The sequence below is a fragment of the Bos grunniens genome, chromosome 3 (genome assembly GCF_055505025.1).
Source record: "Bos grunniens cultivar Pamir isolate PY7600 chromosome 3, Bosgru_T2T1.0, whole genome shotgun sequence".
NCBI lineage: Eukaryota > Metazoa > Chordata > Mammalia > Artiodactyla > Bovidae > Bos > Bos grunniens.
The window spans coordinates 87,251,558-87,278,453 of NC_141167.1; the positions used below are offsets into that span (position 1 = coordinate 87,251,558).

Here is a 26,896-nt window from a genome sequence, read left to right on the forward strand (position 1 = left end):
ACCCCCCCCTGACAAGCCCGGGTGGCATCCAGGTGGAGGTTGGGGTCATTCTGCACTGCATTCAGCAGCTGGACTCCAAGGGGCAGCCTGATTAGACCACAACTTTGCTGAGGGGTACGGGGCTGGGGGCTCAGGATGGTCACTGTGTGTTCCTGAGGAAATGGGGTGTCTCTCTGGCACAAGGGGGAGGATTTATACTATTGAGCAGGGCCGTTTTAGCTCAGTCTGACCCAGACCAGTGGAGGGGAAGCAACAAGGACTCTTATCAGCATCCAGCCTTTTGGAGGGGGGTGCGTCAGGGTGGGCACTTGCCCTCTGAAAGTCCTTCAAAAGGTTTTGAAAACCTCTAAACATTCTTAGGGTTTGCCACCATTATTATTTGCTGTTTGGCTTCTGATTATTAATTCCTTTGTAGACTGTGGTAGGAATCTGGCCCAGGGGCAGGCCTGGCGTCGGATTGGGATAGGGGAAGAAGGTGAGTAGTAATGTGTGAATTCTATATCACTGGTACGGAGGAGGGCGCTAGGTGGGGCCCACCTCCTTTGGTGCGGCTGGCATCGCCACTTTAAGGCGGTGGCGGCGCGAGCAGGTCTATGGTAATGAGGCGCCACCGCCGCGGCCGCTCTGCAGAGCTCGCCCGCCCGCCGGGGAGGCGAGGGAGCGTGGGGCTGGGCTCGGGGCCGCGGCGATAGCAGCAGCGGCGGCGGGGACGCGGGGCACGAGCGGCCGGCGGGGGGCCGTCGGAGGCGCCCGGGGCCGGGCCGGGGTCCGGGTGCGCAGCTCCGGGGGAGCAGGTGGGCTATCCCGCGCGGGCGAGAAGCACTCAGAGGATCTCGGGGCGGCAGGGCCAAGGGCGCGCGGGCCCCGCGGGCGCCGCGGGCGCAGGTGGCGAGAGCCGGGTGTGCTAGTGGAAGCGCGGCGCCAGCCCGTGGTGGTCTGGGTGACCCAGCGTGGGCCCGGCTTGGGGATCGGTGGGAGCCGGCGCGTGGGAGCGGGCAGCGCCGGGCTCCGGTGAGGCATCAAGGAGCAGGCCCCACGGGGCGCAAAAGTAGCCCCCGGGGATTGGCGCCCCGGCCCGGGCATGAGGCGCGGCGGGGTCCGCAAGAGCGGGAGGAGGAGCGGCGGCCGCCGTTGACCCGGCCGGCCGGGAAGGGGGAGAGATGCGGAGCCCGGCGGCCCGTGCCCCACTTCCGACACCGCTGCCGCCGCTGCTGCTACTGCTGCTGCTGCCGCCACTATTGGGAGACCAAGTGGGGCCCTGTCGCTCCCTGGGGCCTGGCGGACGCGGCTCCTCGGGGGCCTGCGCTCCCGTGGGCTGGCTCTGTCCAGCTTCATCCTCGAACCTCTGGCTCTACACCAGCCGCTGCAGGGATGCGGGGACGGAACTGACTGGCCACCTGGTGCCTCACCATGATGGTCTGAGGGTCTGGTGTCCAGAATCCGGGGCCCACATCCCCCTGCCACCAGCGCCCGAAGGCTGCCCCTGGAGCTGTCGTCTTCTGGGCATAGGAGGCCACCTTTCCCCACAGGGCAAGCTCACCCTGCCCCATGAGCACCTGTGCTTAAAGGCCCCACGGCTGAGATGCCAGTCCTGTAAGCTGGTGCAGGCCCCAGGTTTTAGGGCAGGGGACAGCTTAGCAGAAGAGTCCATGGGTGGACGTCGGAAGAGGAACGTGAATACCGCCCCCCAGTTTCAGCCCCCCAGCTACCAGGCCACAGTGCCCGAGAACCAGCCAGCAGGTACTCCTGTGGCATCTCTGCGGGCCATTGACCCAGATGAGGGTGAGGCAGGTCGACTGGAGTACACTATGGATGCCCTCTTCGATAGCCGCTCCAACCACTTCTTCTCCCTGGACCCGATCACTGGTGCGGTCACCACAGCCGAGGAGCTGGATCGTGAGACCAAGAGCACGCACGTCTTCAGGGTCACGGCGCAGGACCATGGCATGCCCCGACGCAGTGCCCTGGCCACGCTCACCATCTTGGTGACTGACACCAATGATCACGACCCTGTGTTTGAGCAGCAAGAGTACAAGGAGAGCCTCCGGGAAAACCTGGAAGTCGGCTATGAGGTGCTTACCGTCAGAGCCACAGATGGTGACGCCCCTCCCAATGCCAATATTCTATACCGCCTGCTGGAGGGGTCTGGGGGCAGCCCCTCTGAAGTCTTTGAGATTGACCCTCGCTCTGGGGTCATCCGAACCCGAGGCCCCGTGGATCGGGAAGAGGTGGAATCCTACCAGTTGACTGTGGAAGCAAGTGACCAGGGTCGGGACCCTGGTCCACGCACTGCCACAGCTGCCATTTTCCTGTCGGTGGAAGATGATAATGACAATGCCCCCCAGTTTAGTGAGAAGCGCTACGTGGTCCAGGTGCGGGAGGATGTGTCCCCAGGAGCTCCGGTCCTCCGGGTCACAGCCTCAGATAGAGACAAGGGCAGCAATGCTCTGGTGCACTACAGCATCATGAGTGGCAACGCTCGGGGACAGTTTTACTTAGATGCCCAGACTGGGGCTCTGGACGTGGTGAGCCCTCTTGACTATGAGACGACCAAGGAATACACCCTACGGGTTCGGGCACAGGACGGTGGCCGCCCCCCTCTCTCCAACGTCTCCGGCTTGGTGACAGTGCAGGTCTTGGATATCAATGACAATGCTCCCATCTTTGTCAGCACCCCCTTCCAGGCTACTGTTCTGGAGAGTGTCCCCTTAGGCTACCTGGTCCTCCATGTCCAGGCCATTGATGCTGATGCGGGTGACAATGCCCGCCTAGAATACCGCCTTGCAGGGGTTGGACACGACTTTCCCTTCACCATCAACAACGGCACAGGCTGGATCTCTGTGGCAGCTGAGCTGGACCGGGAAGAGGTTGATTTCTACAGCTTTGGAGTAGAAGCCCGTGACCATGGCACCCCAGCACTCACTGCCTCGGCCAGTGTCAGTGTGACCATCCTGGATGTCAACGACAACAACCCAACCTTCACCCAACCAGAGTACACAGTACGGCTCAATGAGGATGCAGCTGTGGGCACCAGCGTGGTGACGGTGTCGGCCGTGGACCGAGATGCCCACAGCGTCATCACCTACCAGATCACCAGCGGCAACACCCGAAACCGCTTCTCCATCACCAGCCAGAGTGGTGGGGGGCTGGTGTCCCTCGCCCTGCCATTGGACTACAAACTTGAGCGGCAGTATGTGCTGGCTGTTACTGCCTCCGATGGCACGAGGCAGGACACGGCACAAGTGGTGGTGAATGTCACCGATGCCAATACCCACCGCCCTGTCTTTCAGAGCTCCCACTACACGGTGAATATTAATGAGGACCGGCCAGCAGGCACCACAGTGGTGCTCATCAGTGCCACAGATGAGGACACGGGTGAGAATGCCCGCATCACCTACTTTATGGAGGACAGCATCCCCCAGTTCCGCATCGATGCGGACACAGGGGCTGTCACCACCCAGGCTGAGCTGGATTATGAGGACCAGGTGTCCTACACGCTGGCCATCACTGCCCGGGACAATGGCATTCCCCAGAAGTCCGACACCACCTACCTGGAGATCCTGGTGAATGACGTGAATGACAATGCCCCTCAGTTTCTGCGGGACTCCTACCAGGGCAGTGTCTACGAGGACGTGCCCCCCTTCACCAGTGTTCTGCAGATCTCAGCCACTGATCGTGACTCTGGCCTTAACGGCAGGGTCTTCTACACCTTCCAAGGGGGCGATGATGGAGACGGGGACTTTATCGTAGAGTCCACATCAGGCATTGTGCGAACACTGCGGAGGCTGGACCGTGAGAATGTGGCCCAGTACGTCTTGCGGGCATATGCAGTGGACAAGGGGATGCCTCCAGCCCGCACGCCCATGGACGTGACAGTCACAGTGTTGGATGTAAATGATAACCCACCTGTTTTTGAGCAGGATGAGTTTGATGTGTTTGTGGAAGAGAACAGTCCCATTGGGCTGGCAGTGGCCCGGGTCACAGCCACTGACCCTGACGAAGGCACCAATGCTCAGATCATGTACCAGATCGTGGAGGGCAACATCCCTGAGGTCTTCCAACTGGACATCTTCTCCGGAGAGTTGACCGCTCTGGTGGACTTGGACTACGAGGACCGGCCTGAATATGTCCTGGTCATCCAGGCCACGTCGGCTCCACTGGTGAGCCGAGCTACAGTGCACGTCCGCCTGCTTGACCGCAACGACAACCCACCAGTGCTGGGCAACTTCGAGATCCTTTTCAACAACTATGTCACCAATCGATCAAGCAGCTTCCCAGGGGGTGCCATTGGCCGGGTGCCTGCCCACGACCCTGACATCTCAGACAGCCTGACTTACAGCTTTGAGCGGGGGAATGAACTCAGCCTGGTCCTCCTCAACGCGTCCACAGGCGAGCTGAGGCTGAGTCGGGCGCTGGACAACAACCGACCTCTGGAGGCTGTCATGAGCGTGCTGGTGTCAGGTAAGGAAGGGCCCAGGCGACACTGGGGTGGAGTTGGCCCTCGGGGGAGGGCCTGGGCGGCCTTCTGAGGAGGAGCTGCTGACCCATCTCTCTACCTGGGACTGGCCCAGCATTTGAGGGATGCAAAGCAGCTGGGGACAGAACCCGAGGAATCCTGGCAGCTGTGTGGGCCCTGCCTGCCACCCCAGGCTGGGCCGGGCTGCTTCGGTCGGCTGCCCCCTGCCTACCAGCCTGTGACGTGGTGGGGGAAGTGTCATGAGGCTGTCTTCTCTGTGGCTGCTGAGAATTATGGAAAAAGGCTCTGGGGTCCAAGAGAGGTGGGGCAGGATGGAGGGGAGTGTGGCCCAGAGCAGCGAGCCACCCCTTCACGCCCGCCTGCCGCCTGCCCGCCAGCACGTCCCTGTGATCTCACACAGCCTCGGACAGAGCCGAGACTGTGGGGGCACAGGGTTGCCCCCACAGGGTCAGGACCCTGCGGTTGGGCCCCTTCTGGCTCCCGGCTGAGCCACAGACCAGCTGAGGGGGACTTTGTCTAGGACATTCTTTTCCCTCCAGGCAGAAAGAGCCTGGCCTGGCTTTCCCCTTCAGAGCTCCCACAGGAAGTGAGGCTGGAGCTCATTGTCTCTGTCCAAACAGACCCCACTGTCAGAGGTGGTGGTTCGGGGTCCGGCTTGGGGGAGGGGCTGCAGCAGAGCCAGGGGCAGGCCATGGCGCTCCTGGGCCCCCTGCCTCCCTGCGACCTGGCTCTTCTTAGACGCCAGGCCTTCCCACGACCCGTGAGAGCCTGGGCTCAGGGGATGGACTGTGGGGACCATGGTGAGCCAGGGCGCTAGTGGCCTCTGAGGGCAGAGCCCCCGGATCCAGTGGCAAGAGAACAGAATCCTGGGGCGTGGGAGCCTGGCCGGGACCCAGGCCGGGCATTCCAGCTGCTTGGCCAAGCGCTCAGCCTGCAGACTCCTGGACAGAAGGGCTGGGGGAGGAGAGTCGGGGCTGGGCGGTGGGCAACATTCTGTCTCTTCTGTCGGGAGCAGGGAGTGGACAACAGTGGCAGCAAGGAGGGAGCCCCTTCCCTGAGCCTGGGAACAGCTGGGGCCCTTGTGAGGACTGACTGTTAGCTGTGCCTGGGGATGGGTGGGTCAGGGCACCCTCACTCAGACACATAGAGAGGGGAGAAAGAGCCGCCTGGCGAGCCTCACTTCTACCCCAAGGAGTCCGGGCTAGAAGAGGAGTGAGGCGTGCAAGACACAGGGCGTGGCTTCAGACCCCTCCCCATTCATAGTCCTTTTGGGACAGATAACTCCCTTCCCCAATCCTCAGGTGGCCACTGGAGCCAGGGCACGTGAGCTTTTAGAGGTCATGGACAGGCTCAATGCCTCTGGAAGCTTCAGTTCCTCCTTAGTGGGAGGAGGTGGGGGCTGGAGCTCTGCTATCTCATGTCCTTCTCTGTGCTGGGAAGCAGTGGGGAGGGCCGGAAGGGAAGGGACTCTCCCTCCTGCCTGCCCCAGTCCACCCTAGGTGACCAAGGGACGTGGGCAGAGGAGGCCCCACCCAACCTTCGCGCTCCTACCCATGCAGACCCCCAGACCTTGGTTCCCCTAGAATAGAGGGGGAGGCCTCGGCCAGCCCTCCAGCCCAGCCCCACCCTTTCCCCTCGGCCCTGACCCTTGGAGGCAGTCACCACGGCAACCCCAAAGTCCAGGGGGCTGGGGCGAGGGGGATCAGCTCCTGCTGCCCTTTGTTTCCCTCTCTTGCTCTTTGTCTCTTCTTTCTTTCCCACGTCTGCCCTTGGGGGCCTTTCTGCACTGTCTCCTCCGTGGTCCTCTCCCCATCTCCTGTGTGACTCTCCTCCTTTCCCAGTTTCTCCGCTGCTGGCTCTTTTCCTGGGCCTTTGTTTTCCCTTGTTTGGTCTCTGTGTTTTTGCCTCTCCGATTTCCCCCTCTCTTGTTCCCTGGGACTTCAGCTGCCCCAGCATGGGCCGGGTGGCTCTCCTGAGGCCCGAATTCTCCTAACTCTGCCTCTCCTGAACTCTGCTTGGACACACAGGAGTGCCCGTCCATGGCCTACAACTCCCACTAGTGCATCTGCCAGGGGAAGGGAGGCTTGGCGTCTAATTCTGCCCCAGTCTGGGACTTGACACTTTTTCAGGTGTGGCAGGCGAGGTTCTTGTCACAGATGGTGTTTCCTGGGGTCAGGGCCCATCCCCACCGTCTTCTGCCCAGGAGGATGGCTCAGGCTATGCACCCCCCACCCCGGTTCCTACCGTTGCCTTTGCACCTGAAGGGTGACCCAGGTCAAGGCAGAAGAAAGGAACAAAGAGGAAGGAGAGAGCGGTCCATTGACTGCTGGGATGGGGACAATAGCAGAGGGGGCAGGTGGCCACAGATGGTGGGCCAGATGGGAAGCAACAGACACACTGGGTGAGGGGTGCAGGCGGGGACTGGGCTGGCGGAGGGGCAACATGGGGAGGGGCGCGCGTTCCCAGGGCTGACGGTGGAGAGGTTTCTCTTGCCTGCCCCGCCCCTCCCTGGCCAGTTAGGAGGACTCTGTGTGGACTCTGGGCTCCTTCCTGCCCAGAGGGACTCTCACACCAAGGAATCACTGGGCACCAGGTACACGAGGGCCCTGGGCTGGCTCCAGAACTAAGTGCAGGGGGCTCTGAAAGAGGGAGGAAAGTCGAGCCTGAAGTCATAAATCTGGGCAGGCTCCCTGGAAAAGGTGAGTTTAGGGTGGGCTAGGAAACTAGGGGGAGTGGGGCTGGCGGCTGGATAGTCCAGGTAGGAAGGAACAGCTTGTTCAGCAGCAGTCAAGAAAAGGAGGAGCAGAGGTGAGTGATGACAACAGGCTTGCTGGTGAGAGCAAGCGGGCGGCACATTCTCAAGCAGTGAGGCTGGAGGGCAGGTGGGCAGGGGGCCGAGGACACGGCTCAGATGTGTGTCTGGCTTCAGCCTTCCTAGCTGCCGGCGCAGTCAGCCACCTCAAGGTGCTATGACACAGAAGCAGAAGAATCTATTCCCAGATCCCTTTCCTACACCCGTGAGTGTGCGCGTGCATGCTTGGTTGCTAATCATGCCCAAATCTTTTCGACCCTATGGACTGTAGCCTGCCAGGCTCCTCTGTCCATGGGATTCTCCAGGCAAGAATCCTGGAGTGGCTTGACATGCTCTTCTCCAAAGGATCTTCCCAACCCAGGGATCAAACCCTCATTTTGTACATTACAGGTAGATTCTTTACCAACTGAGCCACCATGGAAGCCCTTTCCTACCTCTGTCCCACCTGAGAAACACTACCTCCTGCCCCATTCCTGCTAGGATGTCCTTTTAAATAACTACTTGGGCCTCCCTGCTGTGTTTTAAAGACCATTTCTTCATTATGGAGATCAAATAGATTCTCATGAACATCCGACTGAACACTTACTATGCATAGAACATTGTAGTAAATAAACAATATCGCTTATAGCCCAACCAAGCCATTTCCCTCACCGCTTGGCCTCCAGCTTTCATTTTGAGATGAAGAAAATCCATTGCCACGTATTTGTGCATTCAGGTGTGCCCGGTATTTCTGGGCTTAGTGTGTGTGGGTGGGGTGAGACACCAGAGTGTTAGTACTTAGCTGTTTATAAGTGAGTGTGTGGCCCGGGGGTGTGGCAGGCACTGGATTTAATGCCATGAGCCAAGTGGGTGATGAGTAGCTGGAAGTCTAGGCCCAAAGGAGATGTCAGCTTAGTGGGGCTCTGTCTGGGGCTCAGGGTGGACAGCTACCCAGGCTTTTCCATCTCTGGCCCCCAGAACCCCACAACATCAGGGCAATGGGTGGTGCTGCCACTGGTAAGGTGGCTCAGCTAGATTTCCTGGGGTAGGGCCCCCCGGGCTACCCTCAGCAACTCAGAGAGTTGGGCGGGAAGAATGCTTTGTGTGGGGCGTTGCTATGGGGATAGCGGGCCTGCGCCCAAGCAGCCACCGGGCTTAGTAGGAGGGGGACTGGGTGGCCCACTGACCCAGTTCACCCTCCATTCTCTACTGCAATGAGGGAGGGGGAACACAGCCAGGGTCAGGGTTGTAATAGTGTTGAGATGAGAAGGCAATGGCACCCCACTCCAGTACTCTTGCCTGGAAAATCTCATGGATGGAGGAGCCTGGTAGGCTTCAGTCCACGTGGTCGCTAAGAGTCAGACACGACTGAGTGACTTCACTTTCACTTTTCACTTTCATGCATTGGAGAAGGAAATGGCAACCCACTCCAGTGTTCTTGCCTAGAGAATCCCAGGGACGGGGGAGCCTGGTGGGCTGCCATCTATGGAGTCGCACAGAGTCGGACACAACTGAAGCGACTTAGCAGCAGCAGCAACATAGAGGCTGAGGGGGCAGGAGGATTATATTTGTGGGTGTCTCATGGTGCTCTACGGAGAAGGCAATGGCACCCCACTCCAGTACATGGCTGCAGTCCACGGGGTCGCTAAGAGTCAGACACGACTGAGCGACTTCACTTTAACTTTTCACTTTCATGCATTGGAGAAGGAAATGGCAACCCACTCCAGTGTTCTTGCCTGGAGAATCCCAGGGACAGGGGAGCCTGGTGGGCTGCCGTCTATGGGTTCACACAGAGTCAGATACGACTGAAGCGACTTAGCAGTAGCATGGTGCTCTGGGCCCTCTAGGGAGGTAAGAAAAAGGCAAAATAAGATCCTCGTGCAGGGAAGCACCTGGTCTGGTATTGATATAAGGGAGCAGACCCGTCCGTGGCTTGGGGCAGGGAAAGATACACAAACATTAAAAGATGTGTCCGTGCTTTCCAACGGGCTTCCCTGGTGGCTCAGACCACCAAGAATCCCCCTGCAATGCAGTAGACCTGGGTTCAATCCCTGGGTGGGGAAGATCCCCTGGAGAAGACAATGGCAACCCACTCCAGTATTCTTGCCTAGGAAATCCCACGGACAGGGGAGCCTAGTGGGCTACAGTCTGTGGGGTTGCAAAGAGTTGACAGGACCCAGTAATTAACACACACACATGCTTTGCAACAGAGGGTTCTGGAAAGTATGCAAAGAGAACTTCTGGAAATCAATCCCCCTGAGTGCTGCTGGGGGCTCAGCCCTCCTGGAGTGACTCTCCCTCAGGTGAGGCATACATCGTCCTAAGGGCTCCTTTATGCCAGTTAGAAAAGGAGAGCCTTTCCTGGCAACTGGGCAGTGCAGGAGTGTGCGAGCAGGGTTCCCGCCCACACTCATGCCCTCCTCCGGGTGCTCCTACCCGGAGCCAGATCTATGGCTTGGGACCCCTGCCCTCCCTGGGTGCTGACCGTCTGGCCTCCCCACAGACGGCGTGCACAGCGTGACCGCTCAGTGCTCCCTACGCGTCACCATCATCACCGACGAGATGCTCACGCACAGCATCACGTTGCGCCTGGAAGACATGTCGCCCGAGCGCTTCCTGTCGCCCCTACTGGGTCTTTTCATCCAGGCTGTGGCCGCCACGCTGGCCACACCCCCAGACCACGTGGTGATCTTCAACGTGCAGCGGGACACCGATGCCCCAGGCAGCCACATCCTCAACGTGAGCCTGTCGGTGGGCCAGCCGCCGGGGCCCGGGGGCGGGCCACCCTTCCTGCCCTCCGAGGACCTGCAGGAGCGCCTGTATCTCAACCGCAGCCTGCTCACGGCCATCTCCGCACAGCGCGTACTGCCCTTCGACGACAATATCTGCCTGCGTGAGCCCTGCGAGAACTACATGCGCTGCGTGTCCGTGCTCCGCTTTGACTCCTCCGCGCCCTTCATCGCCTCCTCCTCCGTGCTCTTCCGGCCCATCCACCCGGTCGGGGGACTGCGCTGCCGCTGCCCGCCTGGCTTCACCGGCGACTACTGCGAGACCGAGGTGGACCTCTGCTACTCACGGCCCTGCGGCCCCCACGGACACTGCCGCAGCCGCGAGGGCGGCTACACCTGTCTCTGCCGTGACGGCTACACCGGTGAGCCCTCGCGGAGGGAGGGAGGGGAAGGCCTGGGGGCGGCCCTGGTCGGGATTAAGGCCGCAGCACTAGCACAATCAAGCTAAGAACCCGGTAACCTCCTTCCTCTCCTGAGGGAATGTACAGGGTACACTGGCCATTCACAAGTCCCCCTTCCTCTTTCACAATCACCTTTGAGAAAGGAAGAGGGGAGCCTTGTTTCTCTGTCCCCAACCCGCGCCCACCCCCAGATGGTGTAACTGAGGTCAGCGCTGGCCCTGGGGCCAGTCTGCTTGCATTTGTATCCCAGCTTTGACAAGAGCAGCTGGGTGACCTTGGGCAAGTTACTTAACCGCTCTATGGGGTAGAATTTTTAAATGGGTGATGAATCTACTCCCTTGACAAGGTTGAATTTAATTTAATACAGCTCTTACCCGTACTGAATTTAATACGGGTAAGAGCTGGCCTGTGGGAAGTGCTGGCTGTGATTTAAGGAAATACTGAGTGAGATCAGGTGACTTGCCCCAGGTCTCACCTGGATTTGACGTGAGGCTGGGCCTAGTACATGCACTCTCCCAACTGATGAGTGAGTTGCCTTTCAGAGCCGCAGCGGGTGCTTTTCTCCTCAGGTGTTGAGGGGAGGCGCAGAAGAGCTGGGGAGACTGGTGGGGTTCAGGTGTGGGGATGGGAACTTTCAGATCATCGCACCTGTGTGACCTGGAGCTCCACCCTTGCCCAGGTGTGTAAAGCAGGGTCTGACCAAGAGGCCTGTTGGCCTATCTCCAGGGGTCTTTACATATCCTGTCCCCAGACTCTCCCTGGGATCTCGCTGCCTCTGCTTCGGCTCCAGACCCTTCCCTGCAGCCTTCTGCTTTCCCTCAGGACATCCCCTGCTCTCCATGCCTTTCCTTCCCGGGGGCCGTAGGCCTTGCTCCCTCTCCCCCAGAGCCATGCCCACACGCTTCGCCAGCCGTGGTAGGCCAGCCTTGTTGCCTCCCCTGCTGCATCTTCCTGCCCAGAACTTGCCAGACTTGACTCCTCTCAGCTGCTGCTGTGGGTAGGGGGGAGCAGAGGGGTGGGCTGGGGGGAGGGGAGGGAAGTCTTTGTCCAAGAGGATGGGGTAGGGGGTGCTTAGAGTAGGCGAACAACAGTTTCCATGGAAACTAGAGCCAGTCACTAGGCACTGGAGCTGAGAACCTATCTCTAGAATCTGGGAATGGGGAGGGAGAGAAAAGGGTGGATTTTTCCATCTGATGTTGGAATTTTCAGCTCCTCCGTTTCAGCTCCCAGGGCTCAGTTCCCTACTGTCTCAGCATCTCTCAAGTGCACAGAGGTCCTCAGTCTGAACACCAGGGCTCAGGGTGGGAGTTCCTTGCCCCGTTTCTGGAGAGTCCCCAGCTTCCCGCCCACACCATCCCATAACTCCAACAAATCCAAATGGAAGCCTGGTCTCATCCCCAGGGAGGGAAGCTGATCTTGGTGCCTGTGAGAGACAAAAGCACCAGTGTGGGGTGGGGGTTGGCACCAGCCCTTGTGCTGTCCTGCAGGCCCTCTCATCCACAGGCATGCCCCCTCATGGGGCCAGAACACCCCCATGCTTGCTGGGTAGCCCTCACACCAAAGGGCACTAGGACTTGGACCTTGTGATCAGGGACCTCACAGGCCTGTGCTCTTAAGGCCCAAACAAGGGCATGGGAGGGACTGGGAGCCTCTGGGAACTTGCGGGACAGCGATACATGGGACTGTGGTGAGGATGCCCAGTACGCCAAGCAGGGCATCAAAGGAGCCAGGGTTTCACAGAGCTCAGAGGGACGAGCACATGAGAAGAGGTGGGGATGCTGGAGGGATTCAGAGTGTCATAGGAGTCATGGGAGATCACAGAGGGATCACTGCGAGCGAAGGAGTCCCAGTCCCCCAGGCACCTGGTGCTCACCTGCCTGACTTCTTGTCCAGGTGAGCACTGTGAAGTGAGTGCCCGCTCAGGCCGCTGCACCCCAGGCGTCTGCAAGAACGGGGGCACCTGTGTCAACCTGCTGGTGGGCGGCTTCAAGTGCGACTGCCCATCCGGAGACTTCGAGAAGCCCTTCTGCCAGGTGACCACGCGCAGCTTCCCTGCCCGCTCCTTCATCACCTTCCGGGGCCTGCGCCAGCGCTTCCACTTCACCCTGGCCCTCTCGTGAGTGCCTGGGCACTTGGAATAGGGGGCCGGGGACAGCCTGGGGGGCCACCTGTTCTGTGGACGAAGTGGGACATCAGGCGGTGATGCTGTGTGGCAGGTGGGGAGGGAGGTGTTGACAGAGCCAGGCCTGTACTTGGAGTTGCCTTGTACCCTTGGCTGGCAGGCCCCTCACCCACCAGGGCCACCTACACTCCTCCCAACCCACCCTCAAGGGTGGGAGCCAGGATGCCAGGGTCGTGCCGCCAGTCCTGGTTTGTGCTCATCTTCCACGCTCTAGCCATATGGCCCACAGCCTCCACCCAGGAGTCAGCCCTCGGGAGATTTCTGAGTAGGACCAGGGCTAGTTAGGTGGCTGGGGTGCTGGTATCCAGGTGGGTGCCCCATTCCCTGCCACCTCCCCCACTCCCACTCAGGTTTGCCACCAAGGAGCGCGACGGGCTGCTGCTGTACAACGGGCGCTTCAATGAGAAACATGACTTCGTGGCCCTCGAGGTGATCCAGGAGCAGGTCCAGCTCACCTTCTCTGCAGGTGATCCCGCGACCCTGCGTCCTCGCCCATCTCCCCGAGTCCCTGTGCCTCTCCACCCTTGACCCTGAGTCGCACACTCTCCCAGCCAAACCTGGGCACAGCCCAACCACAAGTGCCCTATCCCCATTCCCAGCCCTCAGCTGGTGTCTCAGCTCACCTGGGTCCTTTCCTCAGGGGAGTCGACCACCACCGTGTCCCCGTTTGTGCCCGGAGGGGTCAGTGACGGCCAGTGGCACACGGTGCAGCTGAAGTACTACAATAAGGTGGGTGTGGGAGGGGTCCCGGGGGAGAGGGCCCTGTCCTGGGCTCAGATGCTCTCCCAGACCTGGGTGGCACTGCCTTGCTGGGGGCTGGTCATGGTCTGTCTGGCTGAACGGGGAGGAAGGGAGGGGTGGAACTTGCTGCCTCGCCAGGCATTCCCATCCTGCTAGGTGGTACAGACACTTCCTGTTCCGCTAGGTACAAACACAAGTGGACATTAAGGAAGGTAAATGGTCATGTGAGCACACATCCGTGTGCATGTGTACGTGTGTATACCACACGTGTATGCGTGTGTAGCAGTACACAAAGGGAGTGTGTATGTGCTGGTGTTTTCCTGCCTGCTGGCCCATGAATGGCCCTGGCCCACTCTTTCCCCTCTCTGCCCTTCCCTGTCCACAGCCACTCTTGGGTCAGACGGGGCTCCCGCAGGGCCCATCCGAGCAGAAGGTGGCTGTGGTGACCGTGGATGGCTGTGATACAGGGGTAGCCCTGCGCTTTGGAGCTATGCTGGGCAACTACTCCTGTGCTGCCCAGGGCACTCAGGGTGGCAGCAAGAAGTAAGGAGGGGAGAGGGCTGGGGGTGCAGCAAGGTGTGGGGCCACACAGGGAGGGAGGGTTGTAAGGGAGGACTTTGGGAGCCCTGAAATGGTAACCAATTCCTTTCTCTTACCTGGCCACCCTTTGCCCCTGCCCAGCCCTCTGCGCGGGGGCTGGGTGGGGGCACAACCGGCAAGTCTGGGGGATTCGAGCTAGCCTTGGGCAGCAGTCTGATAGAGCAGCTCCAGGGTGGGGCTCCCCTTCCCCTGGCTGCTCGGTAGGGCCCCTAGGAGAAGGAACTGGAAGCACCCCACTCAGCCTTACTTCTCGGCCGTTTCTCCACCCCCCACCCCGCCTGCCAGGTCTCTGGACCTGACAGGGCCCCTGCTGCTGGGTGGGGTGCCTGACCTGCCCGAGAGCTTCCCTGTCCGCACCCGGCAGTTCGTGGGCTGCATAAGGAACCTGCAGGTGGACAGCCGCCACGTTGACATGGCCGACTTCATTGCCAACAACGGCACCATGCCTGGTATGGGAGGTGGGGTCAGGCTGAATGCAGAGCGGTGGGAGGTGCCTGGTGTGGGGGCCCCTGGAAGTGGGGGGCTCAGAGCCCCTGTAGCCACTGCCACAGGTTTTCTGTCAGGAGCCTCTGCCTGAGTACCCTTCTCTTCATTCTAGGGTGCCCTGCCAAGAAGAACGTGTGTGACAGCAACAGTTGCCACAACGGGGGCACCTGTGTGAACCAGTGGGACGCATTCAGCTGCGAGTGTCCTCTGGGCTTTGGGGGCAAGAGTTGTGCCCAGGGTAGGTATGGGGGCAGCTGTCAGAGGTTGGGGCCTGGGAGCTATCAGCAGCTCTGGGAACCCCAGCACGGTCAGGCCAGGCCCTGGGCAGGGCCCGGCTGAGCTTGGCTGTGGGTGGAAAAGCGTGTCTGGGCAGCGCCCAGAAAGGGTTAGCACGGGAGACAAAGGGCCCAGTCAGAGGCAGGCCTGGGCACAGAGTGGGGTGGACCTGGAGCAGGTAGATGCTCTGGAGGGCGGGGCAGCTGGGGAGCCTGGGCACTAGGAGGGGCAGTACCCTGCCTCCCATGGAGCTACCCCCACTGAACATCATGCCCCCTGGGGCACTCGGCCACTCCGCCCCTCAGAGTCTGCCTCTATCTGCCTGCCCAGAGATGGCCAACCCGCAGCGCTTCCTGGGCAGCAGCCTGCTGGCCTGGCATGGCCTCTCACTGCCCATCTCCCAGCCCTGGCACCTCAGTCTCATGTTCCGCACACGCCAGGCCGACGGCGTCCTGCTCCAGGCTGTCACCAGGGGGCGCAGCACCATCACTCTGCAGGTGATGCAGGGAGGGGTGAGGCCGGCGGGCCCATGGGCACAGGTTATGGGTCAGAGCTGGCTGGGCGGGGTCTTTCCCAGGAGAGAAAAGGCAGCTGGGTTCCTTTGGTAGATCACTGCTGCCATCTCTCGGGCCCACAGGAAATAATGCCTTTTCCTCCCTGGCCTCAGCTGGGCAGCAGGATGGGTTTGGTGGCTCAAGTAGGACGGTGGGCGGGAAGATGAGCTGATCGAGGCAGTCTGCTGACCCTCTTTTCTTCTGGTGCCAGCTTCGGGAGGGCCGCGTGGTGCTGAGCGTGGAGGGTACGGGGCTCCAGGCCTCATCTCTCCAGTTGGAGCCAGGCCGGGCCAATGATGGCGACTGGCACCATGCACAGCTGGCGCTGGGAGCCAGTGGAGGCCCTGGCCATGCCATCCTGTCCTTTGACTACGGGCAGCAGCGGGCAGAGGGCAACCTGGGCCCCCGGCTGCACGGGCTACACCTGAGCAACGTTACCGTCGGGGGTGTTCCAGGGCCGGCCAGTGGTGTGGCCCGAGGCTTCCGGGGCTGTTTGCAGGTAAGCCTCCTGCTCTGCCTTCTCACTGCCAACACTGAGAAGCCCATTCCACACAGGGCCAACACCACTGCCCTCTCCCTCCCAGGGTGTTCGGGTCAGCGAGACGCCTGAGGGCGTCAGCAGTCTGGATCCCAGCCGTGGGGAGAGCATCAACGTGGAGCCAGGTTGCAGCCTGCCAGACCCCTGTGACTCGAACCCATGTCCTGCCAACAGCTACTGCAGTGACGACTGGGACAGCTATTCCTGCAGCTGTGATCCAGGTAGGCCAGGGGCCCAGGGGAATGGGACAGGTCAGCAGGTGTGGGGTGGGGGTGGGTCACTCTGGCTTTGCCATGTGACCTGGGGCTAGTCACCTCACCCCTCTGAGCCTCTCGTCCTGCACTGCAGAGCTACAGCCAGCTGGTATAGCTGCTCAGAATAGAAGGAGGTGAATGAAGGCAGGTTTGAAGAAAATGCCAGGGGAAGGTGGGGACTGAGTCTCTCTTGTCTTTCTGGTTGGTCCCAGGTTACTATGGTGACAACTGCACTAACGTGTGTGACCTGAACCCATGCGAGCATCAGTCCATGTGTACCCGAAAGCCCAGTGCTCCCCATGGCTATACCTGCGAGTGTCCTCCCAGTTACCTTGGGCCATACTGTGAGACCAGGTAATATGGATCCGTGCTGGCAGCTGGGGCCACTGCCAATGTCCGCTGTGTCCCTCAGAGCCCTGGGAGCCTGGCTGGGCCACGGCTGGGGTCAGAAGCCACTCGTGGCTACAGGATGGCTGAAGGAGCTCATTCCTCCCTGGTCCCTTCTCCGCAGGATTGACCAACCTTGTCCCCGAGGCTGGTGGGGACACCCCACATGCGGCCCATGCAACTGCGATGTCAGCAAAGGCTTCGATCCAGACTGCAACAAGACAAGCGGCGAGTGCCACTGCAAGGTGACTGCCCCGAGCCAAGCCTGCACGGCGACTGCCTCGGCCGCTGTCCTGTACTTCCTGGGCCCTTGGGGGGTGGGCGGTGGAAGAAGCCTCCCCACAGAGCGCTGAGGGCTATGTGCCTTTGATCCACTGGGGCGGGCCAGTGGTTATTTGTCCTTGTGTGTCCAGGCCAGCTGTACTGGTTGTTTGCAGCCCATTCTAATTGATTGGTGTCTCACTGGTGGGTTCAATTCTGAATCACGACCAGTTAATAAATACTTTGAATGTACCATTCTTGGGGGTCAGGGAACCTCTCTCCAGAGGGGCCAAAGTGAGAGGATCCGTGAGCACCCAGGGAAGAGAGCTTGAGCCAGCGACCCCGTGTCCCTTCTCCCTCTCAGGAGAACCACTACCGGCCCCCTGGCAGCCCCGCCTGCCTCCTTTGTGACTGCTACCCCACGGGCTCTCTGTCCCGAGTCTGTGACCCTGAGGAGGGCCAGTGTCCATGCAAGCCAGGTGTCATTGGGCGCCAGTGTGATCGCTGTGACAACCCTTTTGCTGAGGTCACCACCAACGGCTGTGAAGGTAGGGCTCTCGAGATGGGTGGGTGGCCCTCCCTGCTGTGTGCCAGGCCCCAGTGTCCCAGGGAGGCCAGGAGCTGGGATGGGTTGCAGACCTGAGGCTGCCTTGGGAAGGCTGGGGAGCCCGGCCATCGCTGTAGGGGGACAACTGCTCCTGAGTGATGGTGCATTTCCTTGCAGTGAATTACGACAGCTGCCCGAGGGCCATTGAGGCTGGGATCTGGTGGCCCCGTACCCGCTTTGGGCTGCCTGCTGCTGCCCCCTGTCCCAAAGGCTCCTTCGGTAGGTGCTGGAGGCCCAGAACATGAAACAGAGGACTTGGCCTTTATCAGTAGAGTGAGGGTGGGGAGCCCCTGGCTGCAGACCCCCCAACCTCTGGCCTCCAGGTCTGGGGGATTCCATGTCCCATGCTTCTGTGGCTCAATGCTCCCCTGCTCCCAAGTTTGCCTAGATGAAAGGTGTCTACATTTTGGACTTGTAACAAAAGTGCTGAAAACCTGTAGTGTGCCTGGCACGGGGCTGGGTACTAGAGGTTCAAAGATGAGTCACACAGGTTGCTATCCTCAACTCACCACCTCGTACTGGAGTTATGCCACTAGAGAGATGGCCTGGGGAGCAGGGGACACGGGGTGCTGTCCCAGGGGAGCTGCAGGATGCAGGCTGGTGCTGGCCCTTGGACTGACTATGAACAGAGATCAGAAACAGAGAGTGTGTGGCAGAAAGTTCAAGGTGGTGGCCGGAGTAGGGCAGCCGAGTCCGAGGCTCAGGGAGGCCATTCCTGTAGCCCTCCTGTGGGTTGATCTCGCAGAGGTTTTGGCTCTGGTGTTCCACACACACTGGGGTGCCGGACAGCAGGGCCCTTGTCTGCTAGTCCCCTGTCTCCGGTCCATGGAGGCTGGCCCCCTGCAGAACTCAGCGAGGTCTCTCCCTGAGGCCTGCGCTCCTGGCTGCCTTCCCCCAGGGACTGCTGTGCGCCACTGTGACGAGCACAGAGGGTGGCTTCCCCCAAACCTCTTCAACTGCACATCAGTAACCTTCTCAGAGCTGAAGGGATTTGTAAGTGAACCGTCTCCTCTGCTTCTCCTTGCCCCTCACCCCGTCTTCACCCAGGATGAGTTGCCCGCCTCCCCGGTTTTGAGAAAGGGGACTCCGACAACTCCAGCTCCTGCCTCCGGGGGCCCTTGCCCAGAGGCTGTCTCTCCCCTTCCCGAGTCCTTTTACTCTGGAGTTCCAGTTCTGCCCTCTGGGAACCTCACTGTCCCCTCCCTGTGCTGACCCCCCTGCCTGTCTTGGTCCCAGGCTGAGCGGCTTCAGAGAAACGAGTCAGGCCTGGACTCGGGGCGCTCCCAGCGGCTGGCCCTGCTCCTGCGCAATGCTACCCAACACACAGCTGGCTACTTTGGTAGTGATGTCAAGGTGGCCTACCAGCTGGCCACGCGGCTGCTGGCCCACGAGAGTGCCCAGCGAGGCTTTGGGCTGTCCGCCACACAGGACGTGCACTTCACAGAGGTGGGGCTCAGAGTGGGCAGGGAAGGTGGGGTGGGAGGAGGTCATGGTGAGTGAGCCAGCTCCTGGTAACCTCAGGGCACAGTGGGGGGCACTCCCCTCTCTGCTTTTAGGGAGCTCCCAGCAGGCATGAGGATTCCATGAGAACCTGTGATGCATGGCGCAGCACATGGGTCATTTAGAGCACCTCTTTCCGACCCCTCTCAAAGCAGGGTACCCACAGAGAATAATGTTTGTACGAGAACCTGGTCTGACCAGGCTCGCCAGAGGAGGGGCCCTCCCCACAGGCCCAGGACAGGAGGAACCCGCATCAAATAATCTGTGTGGGCGTAGGCACAGGCCCTGGGAAGCTGTTAGAGACAGGAGGAAGGATTCGTGGGCAGGGCATGGTGGGGGGTGAGCCAGGGCTGGTCCAGGACAGGCTGGTAGGGACGAGGAGTGAGGCTGTGGGCACAGCCCACTGTGACCGTGCCCACCCTAGAATCTGCTGCGTGTGGGCAGTGCCCTCCTGGATGCGGCCAACAAGCGGCACTGGGAGCTGATCCAGCAGACAGAGGGCGGCACTGCCTGGCTACTGCAGCACTATGAGGCCTATGCCAGTGCTCTGGCCCAGAACATGCGGCACACCTACCTGAGCCCCTTCACCATCGTCACGCCCAACATTGGTGAGGCTGCCGGCGGGCCGGAGAGGGAGTGTGCAGGGCCGTGCCAGGGGCCTGCCCTCCTCACCTAGGGTCTGACCTGTGCCCTCTCCCTAGTCATCTCTGTCGTTCGCTTGGACAAGGGGAACTTTGCTGGGGCCAAGCTGCCCCGCTATGAGGCCCTGCGGGGGGAGCGGCCCCCAGACCTGGAGACAACGGTCATTCTGCCTGAGTCTGTCTTCAGAGGTCAGTGGGGGCCGAGGGGTGGGTCAGGGGGCCAGGCTGGGGTGTCTGTGAAGGACCCAGCTGAGTAGACAATGTCCCGATCCCAGAAACGCCCCCTGTGGTCAGACCCGCGGGCCCCGGAGAGCCCCAGGAGCCGGAGGAGCTGGCTCGGCGGCAGCGGCGGCACCCGGAGCTGAGCCAGGGTGAGGCTGTGGCCAGCGTCATCATCTACCGCACTCTGGCTGGGCTGCTGCCCCATAACTACGACCCAGACAAGCGCAGCCTGAGGTGAGCGGCCAGGGAGACAAGGAGTGGGTGGGGGTGCCCGTCAGTGGTTGAGCCACAGAAAGGGACCAGGGGTTGGCAGCATCTCAGAGTGATAAGAAGGGTCCTCCAGTCACGCAGGGCTTCCCAAGTGGCGCTAGTGGTAAAGAACCCACTTGCTAATGCAGGAGACATGAGAGATGTGGGTTCGATCCCTGGGTTGAGAAGATCCCCTGGAGGAGGGCATGGCAACCCACTCCAGTAGTCTGGCCTAGAGAATCCAATGGACAGAGGAGCCTGGCGGGCTGCAGTCCATAGCGTTGTACAGAGTTGGGCATGACTAAAGCGACTTAGTATGCGTGCATGCCACTCACTCGAATACTGTGGTGACTGTGTGCCTGCCTGTCCAGAGTTCCCAAACGCCCCGTCATCAACACACCTGTGGTGAGCATCAGCGTCCATGACGACGAGGAGCTCCTGCCCCGTGCTTTGGACAAGCCAGTCACAGTGCAGTTCCGGCTGCTGGAGACTGAGGAGCGCACCAAACCCATCTGTGTCTTCTGGAACCACTCCATCCTGTGAGCCTGCACTGCCCTGTGCCCCAGGGCTGTGAGCAGAGCCCCCCAGGCCCCAGTGCACCCCACCCTCCTGTCTCCTGACCCTGCCTCCCCCACACAGGGTCAGTGGCACTGGTGGCTGGTCAGCCCGAGGCTGTGAAGTCGTCTTCCGCAACGAGAGCCACGTCAGCTGCCAGTGCAACCACATGACGAGCTTCGCCGTGCTCATGGACGTGTCTCGGCGCGAGGTTGGGCCCGCAGGGCTGGGGGTGGGAGCCCAGGGCTCTGGACTGGGTGCTCAGACCCTGTCCATCCTAACCCCCCTGTCTCTCTGCCACCCCCCCTGCAGAATGGGGAGATCCTGCCACTGAAGACGCTGACATATGTGGCCCTCGGGGTCACCCTGGCCGCCCTCCTGCTCACTTTCCTCTTCCTTGCTGTCCTGCGCACCCTGCGCTCCAACCAGCACGGCATCCGGCGGAACCTGACAGCCGCCCTGGGCCTGGCTCAGCTGGTCTTCCTCCTGGGAATCAACCAGGCTGACCTCCCTGTAAGATGTTCCTCCTCACCAGAAACCTTCCCCAGTGTCCCCTGCTCTCATGGTCCCATGTCAGTCCTCCCCAGCGTTCCCCTCAATCCTGCTTCTGCAGCCATGACGTGTAAAGAGCTAGCCTGGGGCCTGGCGCATGGCTTCTGCCGCTCCAGCTCCCCCTGGTTCCCCAGCGCACCCTAGATGTACCTTCCTATGGCCCAGACTCCCCGCTGGAGCAGCGTCCAGCACCCAGGCCCTCCTCTCCAGTCTGGTGAGAGTAGAGCCCACACCCTGGTGTGGCCTGGGCACTGACTGGGCGCGGCCTGGGCCCTCAGTTTGCCTGCACGGTCATTGCCATCCTGCTGCACTTCCTGTTCCTCTGCGCCTTCGCCTGGGCTCTGCTGGAGGCCTTGCACCTGTACCGGGCGCTCACCGAGGTGCGCGATGTCAACGCCGGCCCCATGCGATTCTACTACATGCTGGGCTGGGGCGTGCCCGCCTTCATCACAGGTACCCCGCGCCCCCAGCCCGGGTCTTGAGGTCTACATCCCTAGGGCCTCGGTGCACCTTTATGCTACCTTCTCCCACGTACATCCCAGGCCCGGAGGCCCCACATCCCTACGCCCCGGGCCGAATTCTCCACAAGCGTCCCTCTCGTTTAACTTGGTGCCTGGGAGCCCCACCCAGGGAGAGGGTCCCCTAGGCTGGAGAGGCTGGCATGGACAGAGGGTGGACAGAACCCTTCCTCCCCTGCACCTGGCCCTTAGAGCCCACTTGACCGCTTGACTGATTCCCAAGTCCCTTGACCACCCCTCCCCACCGCTGTCACCGCCCTCCCAGGTCTAGCTGTGGGCCTGGACCCGGAGGGCTATGGGAACCCCGACTTCTGCTGGCTCTCCATCTACGACACCCTCATATGGAGTTTCACCGGCCCCGTGGCCTTTGCGGTCTCGGTAAGTGCTAGAGAGTGCCTGGGGGTGGGGCGGAGCAGGCTAAGTGTGACCTCAGGCTCCCCTTGAGGAATGGCGGAGGCGTCCCGGGGGTGGGAGGGAAGCCGTCTGTGCCCTGACTATCCCCCCTCACACCCCCTCCTCCCCTGCCAGATGAGTGTCTTCCTGTACATCCTGGCGGCCCGGGCTTCCTGTGCTGCCCAGCGGCAGGGCTTTGAGAAGAAAGGCCCTGTGTGAGTATGGGCTGGGGGTGCCTGGGCGGTGGGCGGGCACCGGCGTGGGAGGCCTCGCAGCCAGACTCACGGCCCCCCGCCCCCAGCTCGGGCCTGCGGCCCTCCTTCGCTGTCCTGCTGCTGCTGAGCGCCACGTGGCTGCTGGCACTGCTGTCTGTCAACAGTGACACCCTCCTCTTCCACTACCTCTTCGCTGCTTCCAATTGTGTCCAGGTACTGGCCCGGCCCATGCCCTGTGGGAGGCCGCTGGAGTTGTGTATGTGGGGGAGCTGGACTAGGAGGTACCTTAATCAATACTTACAGTTGCTGCTTCCTGCCTGTCAGGGCCCCTTCATCTTCCTCTCCTACGTGGTGCTTAGCAAGGAGGTCCGGAAAGCACTCAAGTTTGCCTGCAGCCGCAGGCCCAGCCCTGACCCTGCTCTGACCACCAAGTCTACCCTGACCTCGGTGAGGGAGCCAGGGGTCCGGGAGGTGGAGGGGTCGTGGGGAGTATGAGGCAGGGGAGAGGCAGGAGGCCCAAGGAGCCCATTCTCTGTCCTTTTTGTCCCACTTTTTCTCGATCCTTACATTCTTTCCTGAAGGAAGAAGGGGTGGTGAGATGGTATGTGTGGCCTGGGAAGAAGGGGCATGGTTGGGGGTGGGGGAGGGGGGTGCTGAGTTGAGAGAGATGGGAGTGGAGCATAGGAGAAAGTGGCCAAGACAGGTAATCAGTCATGAATGCCCCACACCTGAGAGTCCCTTGTGTGTCTTGGTAAATCTGTGTCTCCCAGGATGCTCTCAGGAGAGCCATCTTTTGCTAACAAGCCCCTATTAGACAGCCAAGTCCAGGGTATTTGGGATACATAGAACTGGCACAGCTACAGCAGAGCTACAACCACTACCAGGCCCTGAAATCGGGGGCAGCAGGGACGTAGTGCCTCTCTCTCCAGTCCTTGGTACATGGCGGGTAGAATTTAGGGCAAGCTCCCTCAGCCCTTCCACTTCCCAGCCTGGGCCCACCCCGTCCCACTTCCCAACGTACTGACCTATCTGTTCCCCACTTAGTCTTACAACTGCCCCAGCCCGTATGGGGATGGAAGGCTGTACCAGCCCTACGGAGACTCAGCCGGCTCCCTGCACAGTGCCAGCCGCTCGGGCAAGAGTCAGCCCAGCTACATCCCCTTCTTGCTGAGGTGAGGCCTGGTGAGGCGGGGTCGGGGGTGGCAGGCTGGGGAGAGAGGAAGGGCACCAGGCCTGCCTAGACCCAGGCGAGGCGGCTAGGAGTTGGGTAGCACACACCGTGGCTGACACAGTGGCAGCTTGAACCTAGAAGTGGTGAGGGACATGGGACAGGAATGGGAAGACCCAGGACAGACAAGAGAATGAGACACAGGTGAGGAGCCAGGCTGATGCCTCCAGTGTGTCTTGTCTTCTTAGGGAGGAGTCCACACTGAACCCTGGCCAAGGGCCCCCAGGCTTGGGGGACCCCGGTGGCCTGTTCCTGGAAGGTCAAAACCAGCAGCATGGTGAGGATGGAATCTCCTGATGGCCAGTGGCGGGTGGAGGCCCAGCCACCCAGCTTTTACTGAGGGTGGGTGGTGGCGGATGGACTGTCCGTGATCTCTCCCCCACCTGCTAGATCCAGACACAGACTCCGACAGTGACCTGTCCCTGGAGGATGACCAGAGCGGCTCCTATGCATCTACCCACTCATCAGACAGCGAGGAGGAGGAAGAGGAAGTGGAGAGGGAGGCAGCCTTCCCTGGAGAACCGGGCTGGGACAGCCTGCTGGGGCCTGGGGCCGAGAGACTGCCCCTGCACAGTACCCCGAAGGGTGGGCCAGTGCAGGGCTGGGGCCTCTGGGGGCAGTGGGAGGACACAGGGGCTGGGATTTCTGGGAGGTGAGACTAGGGTGGTGATTCTCCTGACTGCCTTCTCTGGGCCTTATCTACTTCCTCTGTCCACCAGATGGGGGCCTAGGGCCTGGGAAGGTTCCCTGGCCAGGAGATTTTGGGACCACAGCAAAGGAAGGTGGTGGCAATGGGGCCTCTGAGGAGCGACCACGAGAGAATGGAGATGCCTTGACATGGGAGGGGTCCCTGGGCCCCCTTCCAGGCCCTTCTGCCCAGCCTCACAAAGGTGAGTGGGGTATGCACAGCTGCATGCTCCCCATTAGCAGCCCCCCACCTCACACCAGCCTGTGGGTGTGTTCCTTCCACCTGCCCCTCATGGAGCCCACCCTCTGGCCCACAGGTATCCTCAAGAAGAAGTGTCTGCCCACGATCAGTGAGAAGAGCAGCCTCCTCCGGCTACCCCCCGAGCAAGGCACCACGTCTTCCCGGGGCTCCTCAGCCAGCGAGGGCAGCCGGGCTGGGCCCCCTCCCCGCCCTCCCCCCCGGCAGAGCCTCCAGGAGCAGCTGAATGGGGTCATGCCCATTGCCATGAGCATCAAGGCGGGCACGGTGGATGAGGACTCGTCAGGCTCCGAGTGAGTGTGGCTGGGTGGGTGGATCAGGGTGCAGCCCTGCCGAGGCCCTGCCTCCAGACCTCCCCCAGGCCGCCCTGGTTGGCAGCAGACTGTGGTCCGGGGCCCTTCAGGCCACGTGCCCACAGACACGGTGCCCCACGGGGTCGACCCGGCCCGGCGTCGGGTAGAGTGGGGGAGGGCGGGGAGCTGGGGTTGCTTTTCTGCTTCCTTCTTTGGGGAAAGCTTCTCCCTGTCTCCTCTGCTCTGACTAACCCTCTGTCTGCCTTGTCTGTCACTTTGCTTTCCTGCCTCTCCAGATTTCTCTTCTTTAACTTCCTGCATTAACCCTGGGCCGTGGTTCCTACACCCTGAGGCTCCCTTACCTTCCCCAGCTGCACTCATGCCCCCACTCCTGTCTTGTGCTTTATCCTGCCCCTGCTCCCCGCCTGCCTGCCTGCAGCAGCGACGAAACATCCATCTGAGGAGCCTGGGCCTTGCCGGGAGGGGCACCCACCCCACCCCAGGCCATCTAGTGCCAACTCCCTTCCCCATCATCCCCCTCACTGCACTTTGGACCCCTGGGGCCAACATCTCCAAGACAAAGTTTTTCAGAAAAGAGGAAAAAAAAAAAAAAAAGATTTAAAAATGGATCTCCACTCTTCATGACTTCAGGGATTAATTTTTTTTATACGCTGGAAACTGACTCCCCTTTCCCTCCCCTAAGAGGCTAGGACCCCCCAGGATGCTCTCCCAGCCTCTCCTCAGTTTCCCATCTGCTGTGCCTCTGGGAGGAGAGGGACTCTCGGGGGGCCTGCCCCCCCGTCTGCCATCACCAAAAGGAAAGGACGAAGCCACATGCACCCAGGGCATCGTGCCCTGCGGGCTGCACCGGGCGGGCCTCAGCGCGGCAAGGGTGGCAGGACGGAGGGCGTTCCTCACCCTGCCCGTGCTGCCACCTCCAGGAACTGCAAAAGCCCTGTCCGGAGAGGGGGCAGAAGGACTCGGAGCCCCCGGACCCCCAAATGCTGCATGAACACATTCTGAGGGGAACCCGCGCCCCCAGGCGGCGGCCGGGCCACCCCGCCCCTCTCCTTTTCCTGGACTCCGGCCGCGTGCTGCAGCCCGGGTGTTTGCTCAGTTCGCTGACCCAAAAGTGCTTCATTTCCCTGCCTGCCCCGTGCTGGGGAAGGCCAGTCACTTGTTAAGTTGCGCTTCTTTGCTATTGTATGGGTGGGACAGGGAGGAGGAAGACTGCCAGGAGTCGGGTCGCCCCCTGCCGTCTCCAGCCCAGGTCTGGAGTCCGGGATCCCGTGTCCACTCTCCCTCCTCCGGGACCAGACAAACCCCACTGACCTGCTGTGGCCTCTGAGACATGTTCTATTTTTATCTCCTTCTTGGAATTGGCTCTCTTCTTCAAAAGACCAAGTCCTGTTCCTTTTTCTCCCCCTCACCACCCAGCTCCCTGCGAAGAGAGAGTTAATATATATTTTTTATTTATTTGCTTGTTGTGTTGGGATGGGTCCAGTCCCAGGGGGTCTGACATGGCCATCACAGGTTGGGTGTGTACCCAGCAGTCCTGGCAAGGGGGCCTAAGGCCCTTGCCCTTGCTCCAGGCTGTCATCTCCCCACCTCTCCTCTTCCTCCTCGGTTTTGCCAGCTGCTAATCACTGGAGTCACCATTTACACTAAACATGTATTCCAGACTTGTCACCGACTTTCCTCTGGAGCAGGTGGCTAGAAAGAGGCTCTGAGTAGAGAAAATATTTCTATTTCTCATTTGTAAGGCTGGTCTCTGGTTTTTCTGCCGTGGATTCTTCCCCCTGGCCTCTCCCCTCGGCAATTCATGCAAAAGGTTAAAAACGTAACTGGTTTTTACTACTGATGACTTGACTTAAAAAAATACAAAGATGCTGGATGCTAACTTGACACTAACCATCTGATTGTACAGTTTGATTGTTACTGTAAATATGGTAGCATTTTGTGTTTTGTTTTTTCATTTCTCCATACTACTGAATAAACTAGTTCTGTGCGGGCTGAGCACCGTCACTGTGTCCTCCTGTGTGCGGCCCTGTCCTTCCAGAAGGGATAGGCTTGGTCTCTGGAAAACAAGAGCAGGCAGGGCCCTGGGAGGGCCCAGGTCAGGGGACTCAGATATCCTCTACCGACACTTGCAGCAGTGGGCGACCCCCGAGTAGCCTCATCAGTACTGAGCCCATGTCCTGGCATTTCCAAGGAAGATGTGACCGATAGCAGGGAAAGTA

General features: G+C 60.7%; 1 protein-coding gene across 4 annotated transcripts; it reads left to right on the forward strand.

Moving 5' to 3' along the window:
* Positions 1–1,160: 1,160 nt before the first annotated feature.
* CELSR2 (cadherin EGF LAG seven-pass G-type receptor 2) lies at positions 1,161–26,672 on the forward strand. 4 transcript variants are annotated; one of them, XM_086391583.1, is made up of 34 exons: positions 1,161–4,461; positions 9,772–10,419; positions 12,352–12,574; positions 12,991–13,106; positions 13,281–13,369; positions 13,767–13,924; positions 14,267–14,430; positions 14,580–14,705; positions 15,074–15,240; positions 15,509–15,796; positions 15,882–16,056; positions 16,302–16,443; positions 16,601–16,721; positions 17,102–17,285; positions 17,462–17,563; positions 18,243–18,337; positions 18,581–18,790; positions 19,269–19,452; positions 19,546–19,674; positions 19,761–19,941; positions 20,328–20,495; positions 20,596–20,722; positions 20,824–21,024; positions 21,342–21,516; positions 21,847–21,959; positions 22,110–22,189; positions 22,276–22,402; positions 22,514–22,636; positions 23,234–23,361; positions 23,606–23,694; positions 23,808–24,002; positions 24,137–24,307; positions 24,422–24,656; positions 25,096–26,672. In XM_086391583.1, exons 1-34 carry the CDS (start codon positions 1,161–1,163, stop codon positions 25,115–25,117), a joined length of 8,757 nt encoding a protein of 2,918 aa, XP_086247709.1. In that variant the 3' UTR covers positions 25,118–26,672. The 4 variants fall into 4 exon arrangements, with proteins under 4 accessions (XP_086247709.1, XP_086247710.1, XP_086247712.1 ...); XM_086391584.1 differs by having other exon boundaries at positions 25,360–26,672; XM_086391586.1 differs by having other exon boundaries at positions 25,598–25,909.
* The last annotated feature ends 224 nt before the right edge of the window (positions 26,673–26,896 follow it).